Below are 12,257 nucleotides of genomic sequence, written 5' to 3'. Positions count from 1 at the left end.
TCACTATAAAATAAGTCAAAGCATGGCTGGAGAAATGGCTCAGTGGTTAAGAGCACTTGTTGCTCTTCTGAAGGGCTTGAGTTTGGTTCCCAGCACCCACATCAGACAACTGTACAAATGCCTGTAACTCCATCTCCAGAGGCTCTGATACCATCTTCTGGCCTCCATGAACACCTGCATGCATGTATGGCATATTCTCATACAGACACACATAAACAAATATAGAAATTAATTTAAAAAGTAAAACAGAAACAACAAAACATAAACAACAGCACAGCGAGAAGCAGGAAAGGTCAGAACCCGCCGTTGGGAAGAAGACCCTCAGTCTGCAGACTTCCCACTGGTTTCTCCCTTTAAGGCCTGTGCAGTGCACCGTTCTTACACTTGCACAGCAATCGACTGTGAGAGAGAAAGGGCACTCAAGAAGGAAGGACCGACCTGCTGACCCACGTCCACTTTTGTGAAGCTGAAGGTGCTGAGGTGGGCATTTGCTCCCCGAACAGCTGGCTCTATGGTTTCTCGAAAGAGCTTCTCTATAAATTGACAAATAAAGGGCCACATGTGCTTTACAGTCTAGAAGGAAAAGGAACTCATGTTAAATACTTGTTATGATGTATGATACATAATTTAGTTGAGTCACTAAGAAAAATTATAATCATGTAGTCTATCAGAAACTGGCTTTGAAAACTAAAACAAAAGGGAGAGGTGGTCTTGTTATTCAAAAGCAGTCCCGTCAAATGTGTTCTATACGTTAAGCATTTATTTCAACAATAAACCACTGATTAGACAATATGATACAGGAATTAGTTCTTTTAGTGAGCTATTCTGTTTAAACATATCTAATAATCACTCAAAGTTCCATGGATTCAACTGACTGTGGGAAAACTTAAGCTATGGCCAGACAGTGGTGGGTAGTTCTTGGGAGTTATTTTTCTCTTTATATTATTTCTAGAATGTCTGCTTGTGATTTCTATAAAGCAGATGTGAGCAGCCTCTATTTAAGAATGAAGACATGAAGCCAGATGGCAATGCCATGCAAGCACATGCATAAATCTTCTTAAGTCGGTGACACAGCTCTTGCTCTTCCCAAGGGAAAGTCACACTGCTTCTAACAGTCCTCTGGGGAGCTGAAGCCTGCTCACTGCAATCAGAACTCCAATACCACCAAAACTGAAATTCCCAAACATGGGAAGATAGTCTCTGGCCCTCTAATTCCCAATGAATATTTAGAATATGCTAATCTTACCTTATTTAGCCATTCTGCTCTTTCGGTGTCTGGAAAATGAACCTGAGAGAGAAAAACACACACATGACTTAATGACTCCTGCCATTCATAAACAAAATGGTCCCTAGGCTATTTCATATTCTTATTGCTCTATGTTTATAGAATGCCTCTTTAAAACACTCTGCTCTAACACTCTACACTGTCTCAGAGAAGGGAAGTTGATGTGTGTGGCACCTTACTTGCCACGTTCTGAGAACTTGGAGGGAAAGGGTTTGGGGCCCACAAATACCACCAGAGACTTCTCTGCCTCCCACCACCCAAGTGGGTATTCCCTGGCATCTGAAACATCAAAGTACAAAAAGAAATGCCTTCTTGCATTTTTAAAAATAATATCATTGCCATCATTCTGCTAGAAATCTAGACTCAGGCTTCAAAATCCATCTCTTCTTTTTGCTTTCCCTTTTTAGCCTTAGCCAGATGACTTCTATATGCAAGGGTCATCTCTACCAGTCTCCTGCCCTCTCCCAAATGCATACTGTGAACATAGTTCTCCATAGGCAAGGCCTACATATTGGAAAAGTGATTGAAAATGTAAAAAGAAACCTACTTAAAAAGTAGGTGAAGAATGTTTTCTCTGTTGATACAGCTAAAATAAAACATCTTTCCAAAGGAAGATAGCGCTGTTTCTGGCCACAGGGGAGCTTTCAAAAGAAGAGCACACAGGCCACACATAGTTTTGATTTAGTGGTACAGTGGATCATAGGCAACTTTGTACTGGTGACTGAGAAGATCTGATGCACAGAACTTCCTGAGTTACAAAGAATCCAGTCCAACAATGCTGTCTTCTGGCTGAAGGAAGTGGAACCCGAGCTGAACAGGATATAGTCTCAAGAGGTGGGGTATGGCTTCCAAGGTTTCTGATACCCAACTGTACTTCTCAAGTTTGATTATGAGAACAAACAACAGAAAAAAGGGCCTAGCAGGAGCCAATCCCTGGACACAGGATAGGTCACTATCAAGCCGTTGATCACAGACTGCTTATTACTGGCTCTCAGAAGTCCTGAGTGAGTGACTGCAAAAGGAGAACAAGCAGGGGCAGTGACATTGGTGGTGTTATGGGTTCCCTCTGGGTCTACAAATAAGCCTACGCAGGCCTTACTTCCCTTGAGCCACATAATAGGGAGGATATAATATGACTGAACCACGAGACAAGCTAGAGTGGAAATAAGTCATTTCTAAATTAGGTAAGCATAAATTAATTGGTGTAGGGTGGAGTGCAAAAACCTTTCCAAATGGAGACAATGACTTAGAAGTTGGGAAGGCCATGTTCAACAAGGTAAAAGGTCAGTCAGTGGACTGCTACACATTTGCTTAACTCTAGATGTTGTGCTCTGTCATCACTGAGGGGCAAATTTTAACCCAGGTCAAACAGTGCACAAGAAAGGAGTATACTTCCCCAGGAAACAGGAAGAAATTTGGTGCTTACAGTGAGGGACTCGAGTGGACAGGCTTGTTAGATTTATCAAATTAGGTAAAAAATTAATTCATTTGCAATCAGGACTTTGCCATTTCTTTACATTACTTTGAAGTAGTTTAGCACTTTAAAAGTCTGATCAGGAATGGGACAGTTAGTGGCAGGCAGAGTATTAAAACAGGTATTTGGTACTGGATCCTTCTAATTTATTGTGAGGCTCTTTCCCATTCTACCTTTTCCTTCTAATGCAACCAACCCCTAGGAGCAATGGAAGGAAAGATCAAAAGGCCCCTTCTGTTGCTGACACGGGAACCTGTGCAGTGTAGATGCACTCTAACTTCTGTAATTTCAGAGTGAATACCAAAGTCACATTTCTGCAGCACCTAATTTTTGAATATACTTGCCCTCTGATGTCTGATGTCCTCACCTGCTTCCCCCAAGGCTTCTCTTGCCTGGCCTCCCAACTACTAAATTTAGCTAACCGAACAATATTCTAGAAAACAGGAACTTCCTTTTCAGTTCACCTTACTGAAGGCTTTGAAGGCCTAAAGCTTATCAGTTTAACTTCCTCAGCTCAAGCTTCAAAGGCAGTGCAGTCACATAATTCTCTGGGTCACAACTCAAAGGCCCCATTTTCACATCCTGTTGAGTACAGCCAGGGGAGCCATGGCTGTGGACATGGAACGATGCTCTTTTCCTCTTTCTCTTCCTGCCATCTCTTCCCCAAAAGACAACTCACTTCAGTTGTGGCTAGCTTCCCACATAACACTTTACCCCTGAAGACCAATCAGTCCTCCACTCACAGTGCTGCAATTCTCCATAAGTCAGCATTTGCCACAACATGACCTGGAACACTTCGCAATAGACTCAGGGTTAGAACTTCCTCCTACCTCCAGAACTATCCCTTAAAACTACTGAACCATATGAGCAGATCTTCTACTGAACATCAGTGAATTCCTATTCATAGGCATTCTGTAACATAATTTACCAGTTAAACAAGGAAGTATTAGTCTCTGTATTTTTCAGTCAGTATACTATACTTAATCCTATTTGTAAATAGCATCAAATGACCCTCAAAACGTTTAAGAAAGGACTATGTTCAGTAATACAAGCTACAGTCAAATTTCCAACCAATAAAAAAAAATGATTAATAGGGGTCATGCAATCTTAAAACATTGTTTGCACAGACATATATGTGTGTATTTATATATGTCTATGTTACATATATTTACATATTTATTATATATACACACAAAATATTTTTAATTCAAACAATACAAAAATGCATATGAAACTAGTAACAAAGTGTGACGATATATTTGTAATCTAAGAAATAAAGCTTGCCTGAAGATCAGAGGACAGAGCCAACCACAGAGTTAGTCATAGAGGTCAGGCAGTGGTGCCACACACCTTTAATCCTAGCATTCAGGAGGCAGAGACAGAGATCCGTCTGGGTTTCTGTGAGTTCAAGGCTACTGGGCTACATGAGATTAATCCAATCTAAAAGAGAAACAGCCAGGCAGTGGTGGCACACACCTTTAATTCAATCACTTGGGATCACATACCTTTAATCCCAGCACTAGGAAGGTTGAGACAGGAAGTGATATGGCTGGACAGAGAAAGGAATACAAGGCAGGAGGAGACAGGAACTCAGTCTTTTCAGACTCTTACAGGCTGAGGAGTCAGTGAATTATGAGGTGGCTTGCTCTGCTTCTCTGATCTTTCAACTTTCACCCTGATGTCTGGCTCTGGGTTCTTATAAGACAATTGAGGATTTACACAACAACAAAGAAAACGAATCTAGATTTTTCTTCTCTGTTGTCACAGTTTTGAATTCTTTGTGAGCCAAAAATTAATTTGCTAATCATTACTGTATTTAAAGATCAAGAAATGTTGCAAGCTAGGTATGTTGGAATACACCTGCAATCCAAAAGGAGGCAGGAAGAGGTGAGACTAAGTTACTAGAGAGATACTGTCTCAAAATCAAAAAGGTAAGAAAGAAAGAGAAAAACAAAGAAAATGTTTCTAACACAGAAGTACTATTTTTAATAAAATAATTAAAATTATGTGAAAATATAATTTTCTCAAATTAAAACAATTTAATTATACTAGAAGAGAATAATACTGTGATGTAAGGTTTTCTTAAAATGTAAGTATTCTATCCCAAATTTGAAAGAAGATTCTAATACATCAAATTAATGAAACATATTGCTAATAATATATTACAATGCAATGACTCCTGAGAGTGTTCCAGAGTAGGGGCTTTCCTACTCTCCAACACTGACTGCTCAGGGGTCTGCTAATACACTGTCATGCTTTGGCCATGGATGAGGATATTCAAGCTCATATAGAAAAGTTTCTCTATTCACAGCTGTGCACCATAATAAAAACCATCACTGACACTTGTGGATCTTTACTTTCCTCGGTGTTTTCTGCCACTGCAAGACTCTAACTACTACTGCACACAGGCTGGATGCTCTCCCTAAAGAACTCATGTACACATCATTGAGAGACTTGCTTTGGAGAGGGAAGAGCACTGGGCAGGATCTGATCTTACCTGGATGGTTTACTAAAATTCCACAATTAGATAATGTGCATGTGTATACACAACACACACACACACACACACACACATATCCACACACATATCCACACACACATACACACACACATACACACACACACACACACACACACACACACACACACACACACACACACAGAGTCCCTGCCCCTGCCCTTGAATGTATCTCTTAGAGCCCTTTGTAGACAGGAATGCTACAGTAGGACAGAAAGCAAAGAAAAAAATTTAAAGGACTAAGAAGGAAAAGAGCCCCTCACCACAATCCTAGTCTGGTTTAAGTAATTCACATGTTTATAGCCAAGAATTTAGACAAAACTGATCAAAACCCTACACGGCCCGCCTGAAAAGCTGACTAAACTACCACAAGAACCATTCTTACAATCAAAACATAAGAGCATAATGACTTTCAAAATCTTAGGACTCCTTTTTCATCTGTAAACATATACAATAATTGTAAACCACTTTATAGCCTCACTTGAAAGAAAATCCTTTAGATAAGAGAGGTAAGAACTTATGGCTGGCTTGTTCAGCTTCTCTGATCTTGCTTTCACCCTAATATTTGGCTCCGGATTTTCTATTAATAAGACTGTTTAGCGATTTGTGTTACATTAATCAATCACAGCTACTTAATGAAACCTCCTTGTAAACCCAAGAGGACATTGTGGTGGTAATCTAATTGTACTGAAATGTGATTTTGATTGTATGTTAATAAATAAAGTTGTCCGGGGGTCAGAGCTATTAGAGCCATAGCAAGAGTGTGGCGGTGGTGGCACACGCCTTTAATCCCATAGATCTCTGTGTGTTCAGGGATACAGCCAGCATTGGAGACATATACCTTTAAGACCTAGGGGGCTGTACATTCAGACAGTGACGAGGCAGTCACGTGTTTGGGTTTACAACCAATGAGAAGGCAGAACAAAACACTATAAATAGACGAACACACAGGAAATAGGTCTCTTTCAGGAAGCTGGGACACCGCAGGCGGAAGGGTGAGATATTAGCTCTGAGCTCTGACCTCTTGGCTTTCTCTTTTACATTGTTTCTGTGTTTCTTATTTAATAAGACGGTTAGTTACATCAATATCTGGTGCCCAACGTGACAAGAATCCATTAAAAACCACTTGGCTTGGCGGCAGGTCCGCTTTCCCGCAAGGGCGGCAGGCGGCCGGCGGCGATCGGCTTCTTAGTACGAGCGAGCGGCGACTTCTTAGCCTGGGTCTAGGTCTGCTTGACCTCAGGCTGGACTATCGGTGAGCTGCCTGCTTAAATCCTGCTTGCTTAAAGCCGGTGTTACAGGTGCTACAAACAACTCAGACCTGCCCTGCCGAACAGGGCCCTGCCTGTAAAGCCAACGCACGTGGTCGGAGCTTAAGGAAGCCAGACCCAAGCCTTGACTCGGCACAAGAGGGAACACGTGGATGCATTTAAACTTTAGCCAGCTACGCTTTCTTGTGCGCGCTCTCTCTCTCTCTCTCTCTCTCTCTCTCTCTCTCTCTCTCTCTCTCTCTCTCTTCCTCTTTGGATCTACACCTGGGACACTAGGTGGCTGTTTTGAAAATCCCCTTGGATTTCTACTGTTCTACGCAGATTTGGTAAGTCATAACATATCAGATATTTTAAAGGAAACTATCTAAAAGAGAATTTTTTTCCACATTAAAAAGAAATGGGTTTTAGGTGTACATTGGAAGAAAATTGGTTTTTGTTCGAAATTTTAGGCAGTCTGACAATGGAACAACTATATAATATTAGCATTGGTGGAATTATGCACCTTATCACTATGCTAATCCACATTTTAATATTTAAAAAGATACTCAATTTAAGTGCCAGGATAACAGCTTTAGAAGAACTTGTTAAACCTGTAAAAATTCAGACAGAAGAAATTAACAGTGAAGTTGTTTCAAGTAGGGATCATAAGGTTGCAGAAAGAAAGCCTGTTTTCACACAGTCACCCTTAATTTATCCTGTAACCGTACAGCAGATGCCTGATCAAATGGCTACACAAAATATTTGGGCTCCAATTGAAATGTTGGATTTCAAAAGGTTTAAGGAGGCAATAGTATCTTATGGCATGCATTCCCCATATGTAAAGCAAATGTTAAACTCTTGGTCAACATATAATAGGATAGTACCACAGGACTGGTGGGACCTTGCACAAGGTGTTCTGGAACCCAGCCAGAGACTTCAATTTCTGACCTGGTTTAAGGAGGAGGCTAAAAACATAGAAAAACAATGGAGGGATAAAGGAATACAAGTTTGACAGGATCAGCTTATTGGAGAAGGCCAATATGCTTCAATACAAACACAATGTTTATATGATGTCCAAACCCTAATTTTATGTCGAACGGCAGCCTTGAATGCATGGGACAGAGTTGAGGAACCAGGAAAAAAATCTGAGTCATTTACAAAGGTGATGCAAGGCCCAAAAGAGTCTTTTACAGATTTTTTACAAAGACTGGCTTCAGCAGTAAAGAGAATGGTCTCGGATTCAGAAGCTGGTAAGGCAATAAATGAATCTTTGGCCTTTGAGAATGCGAATGCAGCATGCAAAAGAATAATCAGGCCATTAAGGGCAAGATCTGCACCTATGGAAGATTGGATTAGAGAAACAATTAATGTTGAAGCTGATGAGCATGATGATACATGGGTAGGAGAAGTAATTTCAAAAGGTTGGAGGAGTGTTAGATGTTTTGGATGTGGAAAGCAAGGACATTTGAAAAGGGACTGTAGACAGGTCATTCCGAGAAACAATGTTTCTTCAAGGAATAATGGCAACAGAATGCCCCTTCCTTCTGGAGTATGCAGAAGGTGTGGTAAGGGAAAACACTGGACCAACGAATGTAGATCAACAAAGGACAGACAGGGTAATCCTTTGCCTCAGTCTTCGGGAAACTCCCAGAGGGACCTCAGGCAGGCCCCCAGTGCAAATCCAGTTCAAACTTTTCCTGCAGCCATAGAGGAAATGCCTGCTCTGGAGAGCGATTAAATAACCAAATGCCTATTGGAATAAATCATGCTGGTCAGGTTGATCAAACAGAGAGAATAGAAAATCCAGGAGAAAATATAAAGAAAATTTTTTGGCAAACTTCTATTAATGAACAAAGACCAAAATTAACGATAAAAATAAATGGTGTTTTGTTGTCTGGTCTGGTAGACACAGGTGCGGACGTTACCATAATTGCACCAGAATTTTGGCATCCAACTTGGCCTCTTCAGGAGGTAAACGTTCAACTGTTAGGAATTGGGACATTATCTCAGGTGAAACAGAGTGCAAGATGGCTCGAATGCATAGGTCCAGAAGGACAGAGAGGAAAATTAAAACCATATGTGGCTAACATAATTATGAACCTGTGGGGTCAAGACTTGTTGCAACAATGGAATACTCAGATTAACATCCCTCCAATCTCAGAAACAAATCATAAACTAGCACATGTTTCTGAGAGAAATATTAGAAGATATTGTTCTAATGAGTGGTCACCAGCCATCCATATTATACAAGAACAGGGCACAATAGCTGATGATCTTCCAAAGATACCTACAGCTCTACCTTTAAAATGGTTAACAGACAAGCCTGTATGGGTCCAACAATGGCCTTTAACAACAGAGAAACTCCAGGCTTTAGAAGAGCTGGTAGAAGAACAGTTAAATGTTCAGCATATTGAAGAATCAACCAGCCCTTGGAATTCTCCTGTATTTGTTATTAAAAAGAAATCCGGTAAATGGAGAATGGTAACAGACCTTAGAGCAATTAACAAAGTAATTCAGCCAATGGGCTCTCTACAATCTGGGATGCCTTTGCCTACTCTGTTACCAAAAGGATGGCCTCTCATAGTTATTGATTTAAAAGACTGTTTCTTTTCAATACCCTTACAAGAAGAAGACAGAGAAAGATTTGCTTTTACAGTGCCTACTTATAATAATTCTCAACCAGTTAAAAGATTTCAATGGAGGGTCCTCCCACAGGGAATGTTGAATAGCCCAACTCTGTGCCAATATTTTGTACAACAGCCATTGGAAGTGATACGTAAAAAATTTCCTAAATCTATAATTTATCATTATATGGACGATATTTTACTAGCTGACTCAAATGCAGATACTTTAGAAATAATGTTTGAAGAAGTACAGAAAATTTTGCCTTGCTGGGATTACAAATTGCTCCTGAAAAGATACAAAGAGGAGATTCTATTAATTATTTAGGATATAAAATAGAGCTACAAAAAATTAGACCCCAAAAGGTGCAAATTCGGAGAGATAGACTACAGACTCTTAATGACTTTCAAAGATTATTTGGAGATATTTCTCATCTACGAACTATTGTTGGGGTAAAAAATGATGAACTGACTAATTTGTTCAAAACCTTAGAAGGTGACAAGGACTTAAATAGTCCAAGAGAATTATCACCTGAAGCTGAGAAAGAATTGGCCTTGGTAGAAAAGAAAGTGCATGAAGGACTCGTGGATTGTATTGATCCAAAGCTGGATTGCATTTTGGTTATTTTACCTTCTAGGCGTTCTCCTACTAGAATATTAATGCAGAGGGAAGATATTATATTGGAATGGATATTTTTACCAAATAAACCAAATAAAAAATTTAAAACTTATGTGGAAAAAAATCTCTGACTTGATTTACAAAGGAAAATTGAGACTTCGTCAATTAGCAGGCATAGACCCAGCAGAAATTGTCGTACCATTAACTAAGGAGGACATTGAAAAATTATGGACAGAAAGTGAACCTTGGCAAAGAGCTTGCAGTAATTTTTTGGGAGAAATTAACAGCAAATATCCCAAAAGCAATAGAGTTGATCTTATAAAGAGAGCTGATTGGATCTTGCCTCGAATTGTACGGCAAAAACCCATATCTGGAGTTCATACATTTTATACAGATGCCAACAAAGAAGGAAAGGCAGGTTACAAATCAGAAAATTTAAGTAAAGTGGTTCAAAGTCCGTATAATTCAGTCCAAAAATCAGAATTGTATGCTATTCTGTTGGTATTAATGGATTTTTCAGAACCTCTCAACATAGTAACTGACTCTCAGTATGCTGAAAGAGTGGTGTTACATATTGAGACTGCAGAATTTATCCCTGATGCTTCAGAATTAACTTCACTATTTATTCAATTACAAGATACAATCAGGAAAAGGAGTCATCCTTTATATATAACTCACATTCGATCCCATACTGGTCTGCCAGGCCCTCTAGCACAAGGCAATGATGAGATTGATAAATTATTGATAGGAAATGTGCTGGAGGCCTCAGAATTTCATAAAAAACATCACGTCAACATTAAAGGTTTAAAAAAGGATTTTTCCATAACTTGGCAACAAGCCAAGGAAATAGTAAAGAAATGTCCTACTTGTTCCTTCTACAATCAAACGCCATTACCAGCAGGATGTAACCCAAAGGGTACTCAGAGAAATGAAATTTGGCAGATGGACGTGTTTCACTTTGCAGAATTTGGAAAATTGAAATATGTACACCACACTATCGATACTTATTCAGGATTTCAATGGGCAACTGCTTTGAGTTCTGAAAAAGCTGATTCTGTAATCACTCATTTGCTAGAAGTTATGGCCATCATGGGTATACCTGCACAAATCAAAACTGACAATGCTCCATCATATGTCTCTGTTAAAATGAAACAGTTTTTTGCTTATTACAATATAAAGCATATTACAGGCATACCACATAATCCTACAGGTCAAGCAGTTATAGAAAGATCAAACAGGACTCTAAAGGATATGCTAAATAATAAACAGAAATGGGTAACAAAAACCCCCAGAAATAGACTGCATAATGCTCTTCTAACTTTGAATTTTCTGAATGCCAATGAGAAAGGAACAACAGCTGCAGAGAGACATTGGATAATAGAAAAAAACTACAGAATTAAATCAGCCTATATACTTTAAGGATGTACTGACCTCAGAATGGAAACCAGGGTATGTATTACATTGGGGACGAGGTTTTGCTTTTGTTTCTACAGAAGATAAGCTGTGGGTACCATCAAAATTGATAAAGGTTCGATTTGAACAAGAGAGACCTCTTAATTAGAGGAGTTGATAGTTCATCAACCAGCATGAACATCCAATTTAAACTAACTTGTATCAATAACACATGCCTTTTCATTTAATCAGATAATAACTTGTCAAAAGGAAACATCCCCAAAATTAGTCTTGGGGAAAGGTTTTTGTTTTTGTCTTTTAGGAGAATGAAGGTTAAGGAATCTGAAGAACACTGGACAAATGAGACAACTGAAGAAAAGGGACAAATCATCTATCCCAAGAAACAGAATGAAACGGTGTATGGGTATATATTATCTAAAAAATTTTATGTCTTCCTAAATGTTTGTTTCTGCTTTTCTCTAAATATTTAACACTATTGGTCTTCTAATAGTCCCAGTCCAATTAAAATTTAAAGCTGACTTTGGAGTTGGAGAATGGCTCTCTCCTTCTTTAAACTCAAGCATGTTGTTAAAAGGAAAATGCAAACTCCCTGTATCATGCCAGAATAAAAGAGCCATCTTCTGCTATGGTACAGGACAAAAGCAAAATTAATTAAGGGACTATTCTATTACTAATCTCAACTCTTTTGATTCTATTCTGATTCTTTAAACTTTTCTTAAAGTATAAATTTTATATCAAAATTTACAAGATTAATATATATACACATTTTAAACTTTGTTAAGATATGAATGGTCATATAGAGTACTAACTAATTCTAGAAAAAAGGCTAGCTGCATATATATGTTTTTGTGTTCGAGTCTCTTATCAGTTTTCTGCAGGAAATCATGGCCAGGCCTAACATCAACTGAAGTCTCCAGAAAGAAGATGGGGCCCCACAACAACAATTCCACGTGGACAATAATAATATCATTAAGCTGACAAACATCATCCACAGATCAGCTTTGAACTACAAGGTGCTCAGAGCAATTTTGAGATGACTAGCTGAGATGATCCAGTCTCAAAGACTACTTGAATAAG

General features: G+C 39.1%; 1 protein-coding gene across 4 annotated transcripts in view; it reads right to left on the bottom strand.

Annotated features, from left to right (window-relative positions):
- The window catches only part of Esyt2 (extended synaptotagmin 2), a 105,545-nt gene that overhangs the window by 54,592 nt on the left and 38,696 nt on the right, over nucleotides 1-12,257 (bottom strand). For all 4 annotated transcript variants that reach the window (XM_028880918.2, XM_028880919.2, XM_028880920.2 and 1 more), the window contains exons 2-3: nucleotides 1,247-1,288; nucleotides 439-573 (exon numbers count right to left, since the gene is read on the bottom strand). In XM_028880918.2, the coding sequence (XP_028736751.1) occupies nucleotides 439-573; nucleotides 1,247-1,288 (177 nt within the window). The remainder of the gene's footprint in view (nucleotides 1-438; nucleotides 574-1,246; nucleotides 1,289-12,257) is intronic.

The sequence above is a fragment of the Peromyscus leucopus genome, chromosome 14 (assembly GCF_004664715.2).
Source record: "Peromyscus leucopus breed LL Stock chromosome 14, UCI_PerLeu_2.1, whole genome shotgun sequence".
Classification (NCBI taxonomy): domain Eukaryota; kingdom Metazoa; phylum Chordata; class Mammalia; order Rodentia; family Cricetidae; genus Peromyscus; species Peromyscus leucopus.
This window is presented reverse-complemented; position numbering and strand designations above follow the sequence as displayed.